This window comes from Apteryx mantelli, chromosome 2, assembly GCF_036417845.1.
Source record: "Apteryx mantelli isolate bAptMan1 chromosome 2, bAptMan1.hap1, whole genome shotgun sequence".
Classification (NCBI taxonomy): Eukaryota; Metazoa; Chordata; class Aves; order Apterygiformes; family Apterygidae; genus Apteryx; species Apteryx mantelli.
The window spans coordinates 75,241,864-75,264,243 of NC_089979.1; the positions used below are offsets into that span (position 1 = coordinate 75,241,864).

Here is a 22,380-nt window from a genome sequence, read left to right on the forward strand (position 1 = left end):
TTGTTGCTTTTTCTCTCCATTCTTCCTTCTTTTTTTTTTTTCCTCCAGTAGGTTCTTGTAGCATTGTACTTCTGGATACTCCTGAAGACTCTTGATATTCCCAGTCTCCCAGTTAGCTGCAAGTATTTTCTAGTTACATGAACAAAAGATGACCTCTAAACTTTACCCAGCCTTTTTTCTGATGTTAGGAAACAGGAAAGCTACATACATCAAACACTTCTTTATAGGCTGCTGGAAAGAAGAATCAACAAAGCATAGCTTAAAGGGAACTCTCTGATCTTAGGAAGAAAGAATGCTTCACTTGCAGGCAAAGTAAAATGGAGAAGGGAGAAGAACATATCTTCTGTTGGAACAGAAATGAAAGAAATCATAGCAGAATTAAGATCTCTGTATTGGAAACTTCCTTCAAGGACTTGGAAAGATATATGGAAGGTGTGTGTAGAACTGAAATAATTATTAAGCACAAACTTTAAATAAGCCAGTGTTTCAAAGTGGTTGAAGACTTGGATCCTGAACAAGAACTAGAGATTAATGATTTAGGAAAAAAAGATAATGAAGAAGCAAATTATGGATCAAAAATGTCATAGAGGTGCAAGGACAGGAATCTGTCATAATATTCTGGAAATGGGATTACAGAAGGTATGAGAAATGCTAATGAAAGATAGGAATTTACAAAGTAGAAAAAGGAAATAAAGTAAAATAAAACACACCATTTACCCCTGTTAGAATGCTACTTTGCCAAGCTTTTACATCACAATGTCCAAGAAGGGGCAGTTTGAGAAATACGTGGGGAATTTTCTATTTAAGTTAGTATGAAATAACATTTTCTATGTAAAATGGTAGTTTTTGAGGTGATACCGTATTTCATGAAAATATGGTGCAATATTTAGTGCTTTTGCATTATTTGATGTAGAAGCACATTTTTTGTTGGCTCAGTTGTTCTCTCTCCGTCTTTCTCCAAAGCAACTGATTGTAGTACAAGGCATGCAACTGGTTACTGCTTTTACGTGTATTAATCAGCTTTGTTCAAGGTGTTACTCTTGTTCCCTGCTGGTTGTAAATAGAGGTCATATAAGATGGTGTTAAATTCTTATTAATGAATCATTTTTCTCATGTTTTCTTCAGTTATTTCACTGAGGTCACTATAAAGTTAATGTAAGAAAAGGGAAATTTCCTTCTTAATGGTGGAGCCCAAAGCCATTTATGGTTGCTTTTAAAAAGGACCTTTAAAAGTGTTGCTTTTCCCTGAAAAAAATGACAAAAATTTGTAATGTGCTGTTCCTTATATATTGATTTTCATGTTCTACACATTGTCTGTGTTATAAGTTGGCTCTATGTATTTGAGAATTTGAGTTGATTTGAGATTTTGTTCTACTTGAAAGCCCAGGATTACTCAGTCTAGGATCTGAAATTCAGGCAACATTCTTTCTTACTGGCAGAATGGAGTTTTCTTGCTGAGTTTAGGTAAGCGCTGGATTACATTGCCTGTGGTGGTTGTGGAACTGTTATCAATGCTGTTCTTTAAGAAAGTGCTTGGCAAATATCTGTGAGAAAAGCTTTAGATATAGGTTATCTGCTTTGAGCCTTGGGTATGGGCTAGGTGACCTCTCAAGTTTGTTTCCAGCCCTATTTTCTGTAGTTCTATGGATCTGATAATTTAGCCAGCAATTACCTGGATGACAAGCAAACTGAAATGGAGTACAGCTCACCAATCCAGAACAATTCCCTGCAGTGCATAGAGGGGTAAAATAAATACAGATGATTTAAGGCAGCAAAATAAGATGAATGCATCCAGTCCCAGCACAAGATGCCTTTACCAAGTAGTTTTGTTCTGCGGTCTTTGATTTATACGGGATGTAGTCTTTCTGCCCCTTCCCTTTGGTAGCGCTGAATTTCAGCTACAGTGATCAAATCTCAGCTGATTTTACAGGTTTTACGTAGTCATTTTTCAAACAATTGTGCTCTTAAGTCCATTTCAGGTAGAAAGATATGAACTCTAGTTTATTTACTTTCCATTTCCTCAAAGGACGTTATTTGGCTGAATGTCAGTGTCTAATCACTTTAAATTACATAATTATGCTAATCCTGTGCAGTGTTTGCAATAAATAGAAATAATAATGACTGTGATGATTCAACTGTAAATCATTTTCTGGAGACTGAGAGATTAAACAGAACAGTGTTCCACCCCTCCTGCCTCCAGAAGTAGAACTCCAAGTGCTAAACAGTTTTGCCATTTTTCTGTGTTATTTCTAATGCTTGACCTGCTCCTGCTACACTGTGACCTTACAGATGAAAACACAGGATCTGCTCTCCCTTAATACAGAGAAAAATTGGAAGTGCGTCTCCATGGTGATTTTAACAACTACCTGACACTCCCTGTAATATTCAGGAATTCTTTCTAAAATAGTTTTTTCTTTGTAATCTGAGTTTTAACCAGCAGATTCTTTGGAGAGGATCAAAAGGCATTTGTTTTTTACTAACACTTTACTGTTCAATATGGCATTTTATAAATTCACTAAGTGTCAATTGCTCTTCAGAAAGAAAAATAAAAATATAACAGCCACTAATTTTCTAAATCTCTCCTTTTGAAGGTCATTTATTTCCAACTGATCACGCCAGCAAGTCAGTGTAGATTTGACTTCTATACCTCTCCAGTGGGGATTAATGCCAGGGTGAGACAAAGATAGATAGCTTGTATTGTTTAGTGATCCCTTTTCTTTTCATTACTACTCTTTAATCACCAGGGAAAGCTCATGTAGACAGTGTTGCTCTCTCCTATCCCTCCCTTTCTCTCCCTTCCCTTCCCTTCCCTGCAAGCAAACATACAATCAGAAGCACAGGACATTTATGTGTCTTCATTGCCTTAAGAAGGGGAATTATGGGATGCATGATTTTTCTACCTGGTTCTCCTCTATCAAAGCTGTAACCCTGGTTGTCGTTCTACATGAATACTTAAGTAGGGCAGCATGAAAAAGGCACATGGAGCTGTTGAGATGGAGCGGGTTTGGAAGGGTTATACAGCTTTCTCCATCACCAAACAAAAGATTAGAAGTAGATTCAAGTAAATTTGGTTGTATTCATACAAGTTATTGGAATGTTGAACTTCTGCCTTTTGAAACTGCATTTGTTGCCAGAACCGTTGAGTGAGCGCATTTTTTAACTTAAAGCTGTTGGAAAAAGTGTATCTAACTTCAAAGAACTCAGCAAATCATGTTAAAGCAAGTTAGGATGTTCTTTAGTACTATTATGCCTTCAAAAAGTTTTATTAGATTCTCAGTTGATTCTTTTTATGATAAGCAGCATTTACTATGATATATATGAATGTATTTTGCCACTGACATTTTTCACTGTTACAAAGCTATTAAAATACTGTTGATCTGATCCTGTAATATTAGGATTAATTGTGAGTTGTAGTAGAATACTGAGATCCATTCATAATCATAGATTCTCCCACTCAGACTTTGATAGTATTTGTATATAGTGATTTATATTTATGTTTTGAATATTGTTGCCTGTAACATCAGAGTTGAGATTTTTTCGGGTGTCAATGGTAATAAGATAAAGAAAAAGGAAAAGTAGCCTTTTCAGTAGAAAAAAAAATGGATTTTTAAGCTGTAGCAGTTTTAGATAAAATTATTTTAAAATATGAATACAGTAATCCTCGGCATTTTGTTCACATTTATGTCTGCATATAAAAATTCAAAGGCAAATTTACAATGGCTGTATCTTTGATAACTAAAATCAAATTACAGTCGAATCACAGAATCACAGAATGGCTGAGGTTGGAAGGGATCTCTGGAGATCATCTAGTCCAACCCCCCTGCTCAAGCAGGGTCACCTAGAGCACATTGCACAGAATCACGTCCAGGCAGGTTTTGAATATCTCCAGAGAAGGAGACTCCACAGCCTCTCTGGGCAACCTGTGCCAGTGCTCTGTCACCCTCACAGTGAAAAAGTTTTTCCTCATGTTCAGATGGAAGTGTCTGTGTTTCAGTTTGTGCCCGTTGCCTCGCGTCCTGTCACTGGGCACCACTGAAAAGAGTCTGGTCCCATCCTCTCGACACCCTCCCTTCAGATACTTGTACATGTTGATAAGATCCCCTCTCAGCCTTCTCTTCTCTAGGCTGAACAGGCCCAGCTCTCTCAGTCTTTCCTCATAAGAGAGATGCTCCAGTCCCCTAATCATCTTTGTGGCCCTTCGCTGGACTTGCTCCAGTAGTGCCACATCCCTCTTGTACTGGGGAGCCCAGAACTGGACACAGTACTCCAGATGTGGCCTCAGCAGGGCTGAGTAGAGGGGGAGGATCACCTCCCTCGACCTGCTGGCAACACTCTTCCTGATGCAGCCCAGGACACCATTGGCCTTCTTGGCCACAAGGGCACATTGCTGCCTCATGCTTAACTTGGTGTCCACCAGCACTCCCAGGTCCTTCTCGGCAGAGCTGCTTTCCAGCAAGTCAACCCCCAGCCTGTACTGGTGCAGGGGGTTATTCCTCCCCAGGTGCAGGACCCTGCACTTGCCTTTGTTGAACTTCATGAGGTTCCTCTCCGCCCACCTCTCCAGCCTGTCCAGGTCTCTCTGAATGGCAGCACAGCCCTCTGGCGTATCGGCCACTCCTCCCAGTTTTGTATCGTCAGCAAACTTGCTGAGGGTGCACTCTGTCCCTTCATCCAGGTCACTGATGAAGAAGCTGAACAAGACTGGGCCTAGGACTGACCCCTGGGGGACACCGCTAGCTACAGGCCTCCAACTAGACTTTGCGCCGCTGATCACAACTCTCTGAGCTCTGCCATTCAGCCAGTTCTCAGTCCACCTCACTGTCCACTCATCTAACCCACACTTCCTGAGCTTGTCTATGAGGATGCTATGGGAGACAGTGTCAAAAGCCTTGCTGAAGTCAAGGGAGACAACATCCACTGCTCTCCCCTCATCTACCCAGCCAGTCATTCCATCAGAGAAGGCTATCAGATTGGTTAGGCATGATTTCCCCTTGGTGAAGCCATGCTGACTACTCCTGATCACCTTCTTGTCCTCCACATGCTTGGAGATGGCCTCCAGGATGAGCTGCTCCATCACCTTTCCAGGGATGGAGGTGAGGCTGACTGGCCTGTAGTTCCCTGGGTCCTCCTTCTTGCCCTTTTTGAAGACTGGGGTGACACTGGCTTTCTTCCAGTCCTCGGGCACCTCTCCTGTTCTCCATGACCTTTCAAAGATGATGGAGAGTGGCTTAGCAATGACATCCGCCAGCTCCTTCAGCACTCGTGGGTGCATCCCATCAGGGGCCATGGATTTGTGGGTGTCAAGTTTGCTTAAATGATCTCTAACCCGATCCTCCTCGACCAAGGGAAAGAATTCCTTTCTCCAGACTTTCTCTCTTGTCTCCAGGGTCTGGGGTTCCTGAGGGCTGGCCTGAGCAGTAAAGACTGAAGCAAAGAAGGCATTCAGTAACTCTGCCTTCTCTGCATCCTTCGTCACCAGGGCACCCACCCCATTCAGCAAAGGGCCCACATTTTCCCTAGTCTTCCTCTTGCTACTGATGTATTTGAAGAAGCCCTTCTTGCTGTCCTTGACATCCCTTGCCAGATTTAATTCCAAACGGGCCTTAGCCTTCCTCGTCACATCCCTGCATACTCTGACACTGTTCCTGTATTCCTCCCAAGTGGCCTGTCCCTCTTTCCACTTTCTGTATACTTCCTTCTTCTGGTTGAGTTTTGCCAGGAGCTCCTTGCTCATCCATGCAGGTCTCCTGCCTCCTTTGCTTGACTTCCTACTCATAGGGATGCACCGCTCTTGAGCCTGGAGGAAGTGATGTTTGAATATTAAGCAGCTCTCTTGAACGCCCCTTCCTTCTAGGGCCCTAACCCATGGGATTCCTCCAAGTAGGTCCCTGAAGAGGACAAAGTTTGCTCTCCTGAAGTCCAGGGTTGCGATCCTACTTAGTGCCCTGCCTCCTCCTCGCAGGATCCTGAACTCCACCATCTCATGGTCACTGCAGCCAAGGCTGCCCTTGGCTAATAAGGATGAGTTGTTGTTTCATGGTTACACCAGAGAAGTGTATCTTAAAAATATCAGGACCATCAAAATGCCATAGTTCAGTGTAGTGGCAGTGAAATTTAGATCCTTAAATCTAGTCCAGCAAAAATATACTGCTATTTGTGCTAGAATATCCAAAGAGCTTAATGTGACCCTGTTGAATATAATAGAATAACCATATGCTTCAATACAGTCCACAGGAAGATGTCATATCTAAGCAAACTTAGTAAACCAGTGCTTCGTGAAAGGTTACGTACAGTAATTTTGTATTTATACATGCTGTGTACCATATCAAGTTTAACATTCACTCTAGATACTTTGTCGTGTAATCAGATCAGTTCTGATCATGCCATCAGGCATTAAAGCATGTTGTTGCAGGTTTACTGGACAGCAGAAATAAATCCTTGCCCTTTTAGTACAATCGTTCCCTGAATCAAAGATATTTTCAAAGAATCCTTCTCAAACTTCAAGTGGGGATAATTGCTTCAAAAGTTTATGTTCTACCTCTAAGAAGCTTGGCTCATTGCCTATTGTATTGGAGGTTTTCATGAGACCTGACACTTAGATTTATTTAACTTCAGGTTCAGTTCTTGTTCGTAATAAGTTCCAAAGTAAGCTGTTCTGTGGGTTTTATCAAAGACTGTTAAAGAAACATTTAGAAAAGTAACTAATTATTTAAGCACTTCATTAGAGAGAACAGCTTTACTTGTGGTTAGTGTACAGTGCACCAATCTTGATAACCTTCCTCTGACTACCTCTCATTATGTATTTAAATGACTTGAAATTTTCCCCCCATAACTCTAATTTATTCTCTCAGATGTTGGAACCCTGCTTAAAGATGCAGAAAGATTTTTCCTGACTTATTCTGATGACAGGCTAGGTAACTCCTATTAGTTAAAATCCAGAAAGTATAACTGGATTTGATATAATTATCTGATGAGGGGTTGGGAGGGAAGAATCTTGAACTGAAAGTTCTAGTCAGTCTAGTATGAAAGGTTGTGATGGTGGCGTGACATGATGATTAGTATATATAGCCCAACTCTAGTATACATTCCCACTAAAGTAAAATTAGCATTCTATCTGTTTGCATGGTCCTTTAGATATTATGCCTTTCTTTTTCACCAAAGCTTTTTTGTAATTATTGCACATTTTGATTGGGAGTTTGTTCTAAGCAGCTTCTCAGAGGTACAGCAGAAATGGTGCATCTTTTGAGGTTCCGGAAGAGTCAGAGGGCGTCAAACATAGTTTTCCCATGTTTGAAACTTAAGCCCACAGCATGTTAAGACTTCAGCCTGTTTACTTCTCTTTCATTTCTTTTACTGGAGAGAGGAACTACAGCTCAGGTTTAATGTAACAATAAAATTATGATCTTGAGAAAACCTTTTTTCTTTCTTCCCAGGTTCAGTCAAAAACCTGAGACTTTGGAATTACAGGGAACGACATTTATGTACCTCAGTGGTGCTTCAGCTTTTTATTGTTGAGTTCGCAAGCACTGGCATGAAATAATTTTTAATTAAGATACACTAGTGTAAAGTCAAAATCAAAGTTGAACTACATGGCCATCTGAGCCATCAAGACACGCAAGAGATGATATGGGCTTTCCTCATGTAATCTTTATTGTGGAGAAGGGCTGACAAGTCATTTGTAAAATAAGAACATGAAGTTGAGAAAATTTCAGTAATAAACATTTCTTAAAAAGGAATGCACACTTATAGTTATTTTGGGTGATGATAACCACACAGAACGATTAAGGGCCGGAAGGGCGTATTTGACCTCCCTAGCTCATCATTCCATAAGCAATAGTTATTTCCCAGCTTCCCGCTCTACTTACATAAACCTCCAAGTGCCATAATGAATGTTGATGTTACTGTGTCATCAACTTCTTCCCATGTTCAACACTCTTCTTTTTGCCTTTTTACCTGGGCTTACCAGTAGAAACACTGTTTTTTGGAACTTGGCCTGTAAAGAAGTCCTCTCCGTAGATGCATGAGCATGTTGTCATTACATTAGGTGAACCAGAACAGTTCATCGGCCTCACTAGACATTGTCCAATGCCTTCTTTTCCAAGGGCTACCTGGACAGGGTCATACATGTGAGAGCATATACAATGTGTGGAGAAGGAGAGCTTTTAACTGTTGATCACATGATGAATTTATGTCTGGTTATGTGATTGGCAAGGCACAGAAATATAAGGCCTATAGTAGACTAATGTGGTCTGTCAGAAAGGGTTGTCCACCCATGTACTACAACATGAGGTGGATGTGTGATTGATAAATATTGAAACAAATGGAAAATGAATGGCCCCATGGAAATTAATATTCTTTTCCTTTAGTCTTGGGTTCCTTGAAAGAGTATTATATATGACAATTATTAATTAAATTACTTAGTTTTCAAACTGATGGAATCCTCTTAATAGCTTCATATATGCTGTGGTAGATTGCTTGCAGATTTGTGGAACAAAAATATGTAGGAACAAAAATATGTAGGCAGTACTTTTCATCTCTTCTTTTTGTCAAAAGATTAGAGATACAGCTAGGAAAAAATACCTAAGTATAATATCGATCAGATGGATTTCTGGTCCTGAAGAAAGGGGCTTATCAAGACTAGAGAGGTTTTTTTAGCCTCATCCTTGTTTTGACATGATTTCATATGTGATTGTAAGTCATTTTTAGTCACTCTGACTCTGTATGGAAACTGTTTTGCAATCCTCACATACATACAAAATCTTTAATAAATGCCGATAGTATAATTATCCTACATAAAGGATGTCTGTGAAAAAGGATGTCTGTGAAAGTCTGTCCCTGAGACTGATAGTTTTTTTAAATATACTAACTTTAATTTGGTAAAGGAATGGAAGTAGTATTTACAATGACAGGGATTCTTCTCCTCTTTGAACTATTCAACATGTATCTTTATCCAAATAAACATCAGTTCATTTTTTTTTTCAGTGAGGAGCGCTTAAGATTCCATAGCATAATCCGATTTTGTCTTAGGACCACAGGGGAAAGCCAGGTGTGTAGCTCTTAATCACTGGAAAGGAATGAATTATACAGTTATGCTTGGGAGGGTACCTTGTGTGATAAAAAGAGGCTGTTTTAGTGCTGCTAAGCTTTAGTATGGAGACATCAAGCATTCTAAAATCCAAACCCATCAATATCCTAAAGCTTAAATCAAGTCTCACAGTTATCAGTCTGTGGGCTTGTGTTTCCCCCTTGTAGGCATCTTTTATATGTTTGCCATTTTCAGGTTGTCTTCTGTTTTATTTGTGTTTATCTCAGATACTCTTCATTTCTTTTCCTGAAAGCAATGTGTTTCAGTGTTACCTAATCTTGGGAAAGATCTTGTGAGTTTCAGAAAAGTAGGTGAAATGATTTAGAGGTGAATGAAGTTCTTTTCAAAGGTTATGAATCCGTCAGAAGAACCTCACCTTTTCCTCATTTATAAAGAAGTGGCCTAGGACGAATGACATTGTGATTGGTAGAAACTCATACCATTTTAACTTAGGCCTAACATGGCAAATCTGAAAAGTAGAAGAAATAACTCTGCAACTGTTTCCTATATGTAAAATCACTCTCATATCCTACATTGCTATAAAATGGTAGACTGCAATCAGATCCCTCTGCACTGGAATACCTGGGGAAAAAAAAGGTTAAGGTGTCTGTTCATATTTCATATTTTCCCTCAGTGGGATCAGTGATTTATGTCTCTTTCTTCTACCAGCCTTTGACTTTTATGAAACTTATCAGATTGCTCTTCCCGTTGTTGAAAAGGGTGAGTAGGCTCAAAAGTTATTAGGAGGGCAGAGATAAAGAAATAGAATCCAGGACACCAGTAGTTTTAGAGTCAATTCTAGTTAATATTTGTATTCACCTAGAGCTTAACGTGACAACCAAACACCAAAATGGAAAAGAAAGCTGTATTAAAATATTATGGGTTGTGTTCTACAGACCAGAATTCTTTTCTGTATGGAGAAAAGTTTGACACTGCAATGACGCTGAAGACCTGTTGTATGTGATAACAAGGAGAAACTAAGAATGGTATTTCTCACATACATAAGTGTACAAATTATTTGGAGTGTAAAGTGGAGTACTCTGAAATAAGGAAATTCAAGAATTTCAGTTCTTTTTTTCTACATAGATGCCAATCATATTATGTTTCACCCTTTAATTATGTGCTTATGCACTATTTTCAAACACACGCTTGCACACACACACACTTATGCATGGGCGCGTGCACACACATGGAGAAAAATTTGTTTCCTTCTATACACAGAACTGGGACTATTCATTTAATGAGAAGCTGTCATAGCAGGCTTTATTTGCTACACAGTGTTCAAAGCTCACTTTCAAGGAGTTATTCATTTCTTTCTAACCTTTCCTGTGACTCCCATTACTGGATTTTTGAGTGCTTCAGCAATGGTAGTAAGTTTATTTTCACAATATCCTCCTGAAATGCAACTTTGTCTTCCCATTTCACAGATGGAGGTGAGACAGAGAGAGAAGATAGTCCAAAGTGTCCCCTAGAAGGTCAATGTAATGGACTAATATGATAGTGGTCAGTTTAAAATGCTTGGGACTAGATGTTTATAAATTACTGAACATTTTGTAGCATGTGTTCAAGCAAACTGTGACTGTTCATCACTGAAGAGAAACTAACTGCAGAGAATCAGGTCTAGAAGAAAAAAATTGAATTAATGCTTGTTACTTCATGGTTAAATCTAGAGAAACTGTTTTGCTCATGAATTAATAATACTAGGGGCTATCAGTTATAACCTGACTGAGCACCCCATGTAAAACCTGTGTGAGAAAAGACTGAGATCTAGTGCATCCACTGGAGGCTCTCAGCTGAGATACATATTGCCAGTATTTGAGCACGACAGAGTGCAAGTTCATGCTTATGCACTTCAATCCTTTACAGATACAGAAGTAAGTTGGTCAGACCACCCTCTGAAAGATGGAAATACTCTCCTGAGGGTAGATATTCGTTACAGCCTATAGATTGGATACTTACTGTTCTTTGATGTCTTAGGCAAGGAAGATAGCGCCAAGGTGCTATCATGATTATCTAGCATAAAATACACAGCAAGCCAAGAAGGGTTTTTCTCATGCAGTCTTTATTGTGGAGAAGGGCTGACGAATCATTTGTAGAAACTTGGGATACAGAGATTGTCTTAGAGCGGTTAGGCTTGCTAGTCCCAGAAAGTAACCATTGTTCGATGTTTCCATGAGAGGGCCTCCATTAACTGCAGTTGAACTTGGCTGAGTGTGAAATTAAAAAAGGAGACTCAGATTTCAAGACACTCGCTCAGGTGCTCCAAAGTATGCTAACTGGCACTGTGGGAGACCTCCTAAAACAAGTAAGTATACTTAAAGGAAAGAGGCCATGACAATGTGAAAAGAAAACCTTTGTACTATCACTGAACCCACAAAGTTTGTCAAGATCAGTCACACTTTGTTAACTGTTAAATGTCAGACTTTCATGAAATACTCCTTTTTCCTGAAGACTGATTCCAGCTGCACTTGGTGAGACCTACAGTACCAGGACCTGGAACTGTTTATATGTGGGCAGAAAAGTCTGTGAAAATCAATGTAAGAGGAATTGTCAGGATACTAAATATTAGGGCATTGCTTAGCTTTAAGAAAATATATTTAAAACTTAAACTTGGCAGAGGTGTAAAGGTTTAGAGACTTTGTTGGCTTCTGGTGACAGCTGGATCTGAGACATGAATTATAGAAACTTAAATTGCTGACTTGCTTTATGGCACTGCAGACATTTTAATCTTCTGTGTTTGTTTCTCTTCCTATAAAATGAGGGAGGCATGGAGATTCCCACAGCTACGTATTTGTACATAATTTAAAACTTTAGAAACTAATATGATTTGTAAATATTAATACCGCTCATTTTATACTATGTTTATGGTGAGACTGGAATGTAAGAAGGGCTGGTCCTTTGTCTCCATGATTGTTTTTTAATACAATCTTGAGGTCTGCTTGGAATCTTCAGTTTGTAATGCACAGTTCTGTAGGAATAAATGAAAAAGTTGTAAATTCAGGATTGTGATTCTAGGATTAAGTGGAAGGTTTTAGTCAAGAATATGTACGTATATCTGCTTATTCTACTTTGCTTCATGTGAAAGATCTTAAAAGCTCTTCCTGATTTTGAGAGAGAATGTCCCTTGAGATATTTCGTGAATATTTGTCACAATATTCTTTGCAAATAACAATAGTTAGAAAGACTTTCAGTATTTTATGTTTTCTAATGTTTGGGAGTATAAAATTATTCTAAAATTTGGTGTTTTAATATACGCTCAGAGAGTTCACTTTCAAGTAAAATCAATATTACTCATTTCACTGTTTTGATATGTGAATATCATTCAGTTATATTTACGGTTCTTATGATAAGAATGTGTATTTTCAAATCTAGAAATTCTTTTTACAGGGGTATTCTTTCTAATAGAAATGTTTTGGATCTTTGCCTCTAGCTACAGTTGACCTCCATGTAATTGTCATTGTAACCTCAAGATTTAAAAAGAAACTTAAAAGGTGATGGTGTCTCAAAGCTTGTGCTATAAAAAAAGAGTAGAATATATTTCATTTCATAATCTCATCCGTAGAAGAGTCTTTGAACTTTCACATGCTGCCAGTTCTTTGCCATTCAGTTGTTATTCCACAAAATATACCAGCAAAATTGTTATTTTGTAATATGCAGCCTTAAAATATTAAATCAACACACACAATCTGCAATGATGTAATGTGGAGCTTTAAAGAAGTGGTAAGTTGGAATCATGTGGAAGGATATTTACTAAGACAGGCCATGATACGCTCACTGACACCCAAAAGGCTTTTGGAAAAATGGCATTCAGTGCTTTTACAAGTTAATATATATCTTGTAATTCACTCTAATGTATTTTCAAAGCCATGAAGCCTGTACTGGTGATCTCTAGGAAGGAGATTTGTCTGTTAGGCAGCTAATTACCAGATAAGTGCCCAGAGCAAGCACCTGCTGTCTCCTTTATAAAATTGTGCTACACACAGGGAAATCAATGGTGACAGATCTCCATCCTGAATTTGTCCACATTGTGCTCCTGGGTTCATTCTTCATTTCAGGTGATTATTTGGATGACCATGATTTTTGAATCACGAACTTTTTGCACTTAAAAGCTCTCTCAGTTCTTTTCTGGTTGAAATTGCTAACTGCAACCCTAGCTCGCATGTCACTTGTTTCCTGTGATGTGAGGTCCTCATCATTGTGACACTTCCACACCCCATTAAAAAAGCTCAGGATACAGACATCACACTGAGAATTTTTCAGAATGCAGCTTCTGATTTTGAATGCCAGGTTATCTTGAAAATGCATTATTTGGATAGTAGGAGGATACTGAGTCACTAAGTTTAACGGTAGCATAGAATACAATTATGTAGAAGAGATTCAACTTCTGGCTGGAAGAATTTACAGTTAAATATAAGGAAACAAGCTAAAACAAGTGAGTATAATGGAAAGCGGCACACGAGTGTGTTTTAAACATTTTGGAGGTGTTTTTGGCTGGGTTTTTGGTTGTTGATTGTTCTTGTTTCTTTTGTTAATTCATCTATTTGGTTGTTTTCCGTCTTCCTCAAAGTGTAGATCACAAAGTCATTTAATAAGCCCAGTCCTTTAGCCTTCTGTCTAGCTTTTAATGGCATTATGAATTTTATGGGCTCATTAAGGGAATAATAATCCTTAAAGACTATTTGGGGGAGGAAAAAGAAGTATGTATGCAAGGATTTTTTTAGGTAAGAACATCATGGAAGAGAGCAGAGGGATATCTACCAAAAAATACAAATGGAGCCTTATGGTAATGGAGAGAGATTCAGCTGCAGCTACTTTAGACAGAGAGAGAGAATTCATTTTTTCTAGACTTTTATATAGGACTGTTAAAGTTTGAATTTAATGTTAACATAAGAGGAAGAAGAGGAAGTTCCAGAGATGGGTCTGTGTGACACAGACAGTAAGTCGTGGTATGGAGTGTTATTCCACATTTGTATTCCTATTGGCATCTCTATTTTTGTTTATTAGAAGAGGTTGTATGGTCAGGTGATGCTGGAGGCAAATGGGGAAAAGACAAACAGGACAGACAGGAGGAGACTGTAGCAGTAGTCAAGGTGAGAGGTAGTTGACTGTTTGGAAAGGTATTTTTTGCTATGTTGACCAAAGTAGCCATGGTAGATCATGGAAGTGTTATAGAGAAAGAAACATCAAGATTTTGTTGACTTGCTGTGTAGGTCAGGGTAGGCCATAGTTAAAGATGATCTCCATAAGGGATGATAAATCTGGAAGAAACTGTCAGATTGGATGCAACTGAGCTTAAAGTCAATCTCTGCATGGCTTCCAATTATCAAATACATTTTATGTTTGTATTTGACTGTGGTCAAGCTGCTAGGAGTATTGCTGACCTGACTTAATTGGGTCATGTGTAGTGATCTAGGTGTGAATTATGGACTGATAAACTGGAGTGAGTTCAGCAGAATGCCACCAGGAAGGTCGGGGCTGGAGCATTTGCCTTGTGAGGAGAGACTAAGGAACTAGGGCTTGTTCAGCCTGTAAAAGAGATGGCCTTCGGGGACCTAATAGCAGCCCCAGTGCCTATGAGGAGGCTATCGAGAAGACGGAGCTGGGCTCTTCACAGAGGTGTGTGTTAGGAGGACAAGAGACAATGGGCATTATTTGGAACAAGAGAAGTCCAGGCTGGATATAAAAAACTGTTTCCCCATGAGGACAGCCAAGCAGTGGAGCAGGGGCCCAAGAGAGGCTGTGCAGTCTCCATCTTTAGAGGTTTTCAAGACCCAATTGGTTAAAGCTCTGGGCAACCTGGTCTGATCTCATAGCTGGCCCTGCTTTGAGCAGGAGGTTGGACTAGAGATCTCCAGCCTGAATTATCCTGTGATCCTATGACAGACAGTAAGACAGTTTTAGCGATTGCACTGTTTGCAAGATGCTTTTGTTTATTTATTTCCTTTCTATAACTTCAGTGATAATGATTCAGGGATAACAGATTAAAAATCCTAATTATTGCTAAGATTCCTGATTGACTTTTTACTGAGAAATTAATATTAAATGTTCATTTATCCTTAGTTCAGTTCTGTTTCTCCCCTCTCTTATATATGAAAGCATAAACACATACATGTCCTATATGCACACACAAAAAGAAGAAACAACGTGAAATTCCCTTTGCAAAAGCGCCTGGCTGTTTTAATTATTTTTCAGTTTCCCGTTTCATTAAATGAATAAGTAAACTCCATGTGTATTCAGAATTCAGTGAGTTCCTAGGAATGGCATACAGTTGGCAATATCTGATACAAGCATGCTTGTAGACAGCATTTTTTTAATGACATAGCACTGTGCATTCATTGGGATGTATGATGGCAAGGATGCTTCCTGTGGGAATTATTGTGTAATTTTATTAGAAAAAAATATTTTATGTGCTGTTTATTTTCTATTTTAAGATCAGCATTCCAAATTTGCAGAAGACTGATAGAATTTAGTAAGTAATAAAATGAAGGAGCTCTCTTAATACCTATAGAACTTAATATGCCTTCTGGAACTATTCAATAAAATTTCATTTACATATTTTTCTGATGTGTAATCTATGTGACCTTCAGCTACTGTTTGTTTTTTAAATCTGAAAAACGCCTCCGAAGTGTAACAGCCTAGAGTTTCAAATAGCACAGTAGGATATGTAATGCATATTTTAACATATTTTCTTTTAATTTGTCACACACACTTGTTGTGCATGATTATATAAAAGTCTGTATTTTTAGACCCAGTAATACAAGTGCGTAAGGTGTACTTCATTGGGCTAAAAGATTCAGGAGTCTAATTTATCTTGAGATATGCTCAGTTAAGTAGTTTTTCACAGCTGTTAGCTAACACTTCTAGCTCTAACAGTGCCCCTGAGCCATAAAAGAAATTTGCATGTAAGAAATGTTTTGAATCTATTAAAACCTCAGCTCAGAGCTAAAGAGTTACTATCATGTCTTTGTTGACTAACATGAAGTGAGATCTTACAAAAAGCTAGGCTGTGATCGACAGCTGCCAAAGCTTAGGTTTTGGTATGATTATATATTTCTTTCATGCACAGCAGTTTCAGTCTGGGACTGGAGCTTCAGAAAGACAGCAATCAATGGGTCTGTGCAAAGGTACACAAAATATATTACTCCTGGCAGTTGTCAAGGCAGAATTATTCAAAAAATTATCTGAAATGCATTTGATCATACACTGGATGGTTTAATAATTTATCTTATACCTTATTAGCAAAGTCTTGTGTTTACTTTGCAAGTGCCAAAACAAGATGAAAGGCTGCCTCCATGGAAATACAAGATGCTTAGCTCAAAGTGGCTGTTTTTGCATTTCAGTTTGGTAATTTCCCTCCCCCCCCTCATTTTGATTAATAGTATATAAGTTTAAATCTTAGAGTACCTTTTCCTTCATCATGGTCATTTTTAATGAGAGCAATGCACTTTATTAATAACAAGTCTACCAAGCGTTTCTGAGCTATCATGGCTCGAATTAGTATAAATATGTATTTCTGGAAACTTCTTCAGAAAAATATTTGGAGCAATTATTTTTCAGGTGAAAAAAAGATTTTGGATTTAGTTTTCAATTCCACTGAACTGAAACGTTATGCTAATCTTCCCAGGTCTTGAAGCTACAAAAGTGTAATTTCTGAGCTCAGCTTAAGAAACTGTTGGAGTCTGACTAGTGAGTAAAGTATGGTAAATATCACCAGCTGAGAAAATTTCATCTCAGAATATTACAGAAATGCTTGAGGATTTTCTTGAAGAGTAAATATAATACAACTATTTTATCTATAGATACAGATAAGGGCCTTTTCAGAATTAATACTTCCATAAAATGAGAGCACAAGGAGTGGATCAGTCTAATTGGCTCTCAGCAAATGAGGTCTTTGCCTCCATGCAGCTTTTTTATGCCAGAGTTGCATAAAAAAAACTAATAAACTTGTTTTTCTGTGGAGAACTCCCCTTAAAGCAGGAAATGAGAAAGGTGTTCTGCAGTTGTCTAGGACAGTCGTTCAGGGTGCAGTGTGTGGAAGGCTTTAGAGAAGAGAGTGGCAGCGGCTCAGAATGCAGCAGTGCAATATTGCAAACTCTGAAGCTCATATGACAGCCCACACAAGCAGCCGTAATCTAAATCTTGTCTACTCTACAATGCAGAATTTTAGTTTTAGCTGCTATAACTTCTTCCTCTCCCTGACTTGTGTGCATGCAATATATACTACAGTGTTTACTATATACTTTGCTGATACACCTTAAAACCAGTTTCTCAAACAGAACAGCCTACAACAAGGCTTTTTGCCCATATGCAAACATTTGTAATATGTTTTTCACTAGCACAGCTGGTACTATGCTAGTTACATGACATAAAGAACTGATTATATTTTAGATAGGCCCTTCACTTTCTTCAGTTTGCTCTGAGGGCCACGCCAGGCCTTAGCTCAGGCTTAAGAGAGCACAAGAATGTATTCAGTTAAACGTAGCTCTTCCTCTTTCCATTGGGAGTTTTGTCCTGCGTCTTACAGAGCTGCAGAACAGACTCTAAGGAAGAAACATCTACCTGCAGGTGTCTCTGACAGATTATAATGTTTTTAAAAGCTGTTGTACAGATTTCAGGGCAGACAAATGATTGCCGTTTTCTAAAGAACATCTCAGATGTACTGTTTTTATGAGTGCATATTCTGTGGGAATAATGACTAAAATTTTCAAGAAAGTGTCTGATATTGCCCATGCGATACCACAGACCAGTGCCCATGCCCATGTGTTGCAAGACAGAATCTGGCGGCAAACTAGGGAGTGGTTTCTAGTGGTTCCTTTATGGATCAGATGAAAATATTCATTGATGACTTTCTTTGGAACAAACTGTACGGCAGGCTTGTTTGAAGAGATTTACATTATCAAACAGAAATGCAGTATTGTTTTTAGTGATAAACTGTGAAATACATCTTAAAAGAATCATTTTGGTCTGCAAATAGTGATATTTTTGTCTATGTAAGAACATTTTAATCTGGTATGCATTCATAAAGAATTCACATTTGCAAGGTAATAGTGTTTCATATCAAAACCACAGTATGCATCTATTGGAATAATAACTTCTGGTTTAAAGGGTTTTACAATTTCTTATAGGATCTGAGAGCTTTGTGCAAACATTTCAGAAAATGTGACTGTCAGTATAAACACATGCGTCAGAGTTCAAAATATAACATGGAAGGAAAACAAAAACAGTGCAGTTGTCAGAATTGTATCTCCAACCCAGTTAAGTTTCCACATTAGAAAATATTATAAGAGAAAAATCTCATCTACAGAAAGAAATAAAAAATGGGTTTAGTGTTTCAGTATGATCATCCAATTTATGGCAAAAATCATGGTAAAATAAAGAAGAAAATGATGTTCACAACTTTACAGAGGATGCAGTAAGCCATATGCATTGTAATACAGAGACTGCTGAATGAACATTGACTGAGCTGATATATCCACCTTGTGCAGTTTAGCACCACACAGAGGTACCAGTTTAGATACTATGTGGAGTCTAAATAAATTTATCTGATGCTTAGTCTCCTGAAGGTTGGCTGACTTAACTCAGATGCAACGCCACCGGGGGCAGCTCTGACCATGGGGCTAATGAAGTCCGATCACCACCAGAACTTTACAAACGCTGCTAAAATTTCTTTTGGCATTCTGTCTTACTAGGAGTATGCAGTGCTGCATAATGCATAATGCAGTGCATAATGCAATGGCAGTTTAAGAAAACAGTATCATACAAAATGGAAACAGTAAAGGCTATACATGGTCAAGATAATACTAACAAGATAACATTGTTACATGTGGGAAAACTGAAAAATGGAAAACGGAAATGAAGGGCCAGTGAAATTACTGTCGAAGACTACTGCACAGGGACATGAATGAATGCGTGAGAACACTAATGTGTTTAATTGTTTGTACAGAAAATAATTCTCTCTCAGAAATTCTCACAAGCTGTGACTTCTGTTTGGGAGATTTTGCTGGTTATCCCTGGTTTTGCAGGGACAGGCATGTAGGAACTCAGGCCAAGAAGAGGACCATGTAGGAGAAAGTGACAAGGCCCTTTGTAAGGTACTGGCCTTTTTTCTCTGTTTTCTAATGAATTACAACTAAATATTCAGGACTTCCCAGTTTTGCTGATTATTGAACTGTGTAGAAACATTTAATGAGCAGTGTAGTCAGCCAAATTTAAAAAGTCATGAATCAGTGAAAATTAAATATCAATAAATCAATCTTAGGTGGTATTGATATCTTTACAGCCTTATCCATTCTTTTAAATCATCTTAGCCTTTAGCGTTAACATACAAAAAAAATGTAAAAATTGCTCATGACCATAAATTATGTGCCTTAGATTGACAGAGTTTTGTGAGACCTGCAAACGAAAGGATGGCTTTATAAATCTCAAAAAATAATATGTCGCAGATGAGTTTTGGTTCATATATATAAAATCCTTAATAGTTGATACTCTGTGTTTTCAGTTTATTCTGCATTTAAAGGGTAATCATCTTTGATATTTTTGGAATAAAATAGCTGTGGCCAGTTATTACTATTTCAGATGCCTTAGGAATTGATTGTAATTAATTACTTAACATGAACCAGTTTGTCTATGTCTTTGGTGCAGCTAACATACTCTGCATGATGTAGGCTGTAGTCCTGGAATCCTTTCATTGTCGTGCCTTTCACTGCAGGGAACTACACCCCAATTTGCTTACCTGTTTATTTTTCAACTCTTTACCCAGTTGATATCTTTTAGGTGCAGTACATATAAGAAGTCATCCTCCTTTCATACGTCATAATCCTCTCCACCTGTATAATTTGCAATCTAAATCAACAATACCTCAGATGTTAGAACAGTACTTATGTCAGGCTGTCATTTGCCCCTTTGACGCTTACTTACCTAATCGGTGGTAATCATTATTTTCCTTCTGCAATTACTGTAATGGAAGGGATTCCTGAAATGGAAAACGGAAGACAGCTATGGACAGTTTGGAGTGCGTTGTCACGCTTTCACAGGGGCAGGCACATTTCATGGAACATTTATGTTTCTCAGAATTTGCCCAGAAATGCGTTTGGTGAAGGAGTAAAGCAGGCATCTGGTCTGTATTTTCACATGACCCTGTTTCAGCTGCGTGGAAATACAAGATTTTCCAAACAGGTACTTCTCGGGTGGCCTGCTTTGCCCCGCTTGTTTTCTACAAAGCATGAAAGGAGAAAAAAAGAATGGGTGCATCAAAATCCCTTTTTACATGGAAGATTTCAAACCAATTAAAAACCCAGTTGTGTTCATTTGAATTCCTAAGGGAGTATTGAAATAGAGGGGGAAAAAAAAAGAAATAAAGAATTGAAATATTGAATTTTATGATGCAAGATCATTAAATCATTGTTTATAATTTCTTTACCGCATATGCCTCTTGCAAATGTCATTAGATTATAGTTTAACTAGATGTTCTTAAATATCTACAATGCTAGTGTGCAAACAAGGTTGCAAGAGAAAACTGTTTCTTATTCTTTCCACTTGGATTTTAAGCTGAAATAGTGGCTCAACATCTGTAACTGTGCTGCAGTTAAAAGTCCTCATGTTCTGGGGGATCTTGGTGCTCACAATCAGGTTGAGCATGGTAACAGCAGGCGACTCGGATTAAATATGCTGAACGAGAAGGTGCGTGTTTTAGCACAGCTGCCTCCTGAGGGTCAGGGGAAAAGCCCAGTGGGAGGATTTTAAAGCACCACTGAGCTGGCACACCCAGAGACGATGATTGACTGTGGAAGAACCCTGCTGTGCAAAGGATGGTTGTGTTGTGGTTCCCTTTATCACTAACTAGACATTTCTTTTGAAGAAAGGAAAAGTGGGAGAGTAGTGAGATAGCAGCAAAACAAACAAATAAATAAATAATGTTGAAACAACTCTCTCTGATGGCATTGAGGTCTGGGATTTGTTTCTGTTCCTAACAGCATCATTGATTTGACAGTTAATTTCATTAGAAAGATTGACTCTGTATGGCATCAGTAGGAATTCTGTATGAAAATCAGATGGCCTGATGATGATGCAGTGTAGGCTGAATTGTTGTTTGTCTAAAAAAGGGATATTATTTTGAACTACAATACTAAGGGGAGATTTCATTTGTATTTGGTAGATGCAATCAAAAATACATAGCACAGTTTCAGTCTTAATGTCTGCATTTCTTCACAGGAGTTCAGACATGCACCACAGAACGGCTCAAACTGGAAAGCACACCCTTCTGCTGAGATCCCAGTGAAAACACTGTTCAGCTCCAGGATGGCTTTGCAACTCCTCTGGCCACAAGAAGGACTGAAGATATTGTCTATCAGCCTGGCTTTACTGGCAGTTCTTGTTACGTTTTACTATGGAGGGATGTAAACAGAACCATGAACTGAAAGAAGCTTTTATGAAAACAATAAAATTGCCGTTTAAAGTCTTCAAAGGAAACACTTTTACCAAAAACTCTCTTTTTTTAAAAAAAAGCTGTTATAAATTGGGCAATAATTTGTACTCATCCTATGCCTTTCCTGTCATTCACAGCTCTAGGGGTACCTTTCTGCCAACATTTGAAAACTTTGGTTGGTTTATCAAAAAAAAAAGTTAATTGCATTTCTCCTCTTCCTTCTTTTTCTGAAATGATGCAATGTTTGCATTATTTATTCTTTTCATATCTGCTGTTGCAGGTAAAATTGCATGTAAGAAACTCATGAAGTTATTAAGGAATCTTTCCATTGAGTACTGCTGGTAATTTTTTATAGGCAGAACATTTAAAGCTTCCTTAAAGATTTTGCTTAATACAGTGTGATGGTTTGATATGTGTCTTTTTACATTAGAATCAAATATTAAATACAAGGATTGGGCCATTAAAGTCTGTTATTTGTTGCTATTGATTTTGCTGTCATGTCTGAAAGAATTTTTGGCCTGCCATCTTGCCTCTGTCAACTCCAGAATGAGTTATTAGGCTTTATTAATGCAACAAAAAATAATTTTTACATAAAAATAGTTTGAAAGGTATTGTTTTTTATCACTGTATGGGAAGATGGAAGTCTGGTGGTGGAATTCTGCTGAAAGGTGGATTTAATACTTTCTCTTTGGACCTGGTATAATGCCCAGAGAGCCAAATATGAGTCTTGTATTAGCTGTGCATTAGATCAGACTGTGTGTAAGAAAATACTGCTCTGTTAGTGGGAAGGTTACATTTTACACACTGCATATTTTGACTTACCTTCTGCAGCCATTTATGTCATGGCAGGATCTCCACACCTCTCGAGATT

General features: G+C 38.2%; 1 protein-coding gene across 2 annotated transcripts in view; it reads left to right on the forward strand.

Annotated features, from left to right (window-relative positions):
• The window catches only part of CDKAL1 (CDK5 regulatory subunit associated protein 1 like 1), a 447,236-nt gene extending 425,240 nt beyond the window's left edge, over window positions 1-21,996 (forward strand). For both annotated transcript variants that reach the window (XM_067290903.1, XM_067290904.1), the window contains one exon: window positions 21,296-21,996. In XM_067290903.1, the coding sequence (XP_067147004.1) occupies window positions 21,296-21,484 (189 nt within the window). In that variant the 3' untranslated portion in view covers window positions 21,485-21,996. The remainder of the gene's footprint in view (window positions 1-21,295) is intronic.
• The last annotated feature ends 384 nt before the right edge of the window (window positions 21,997-22,380 follow it).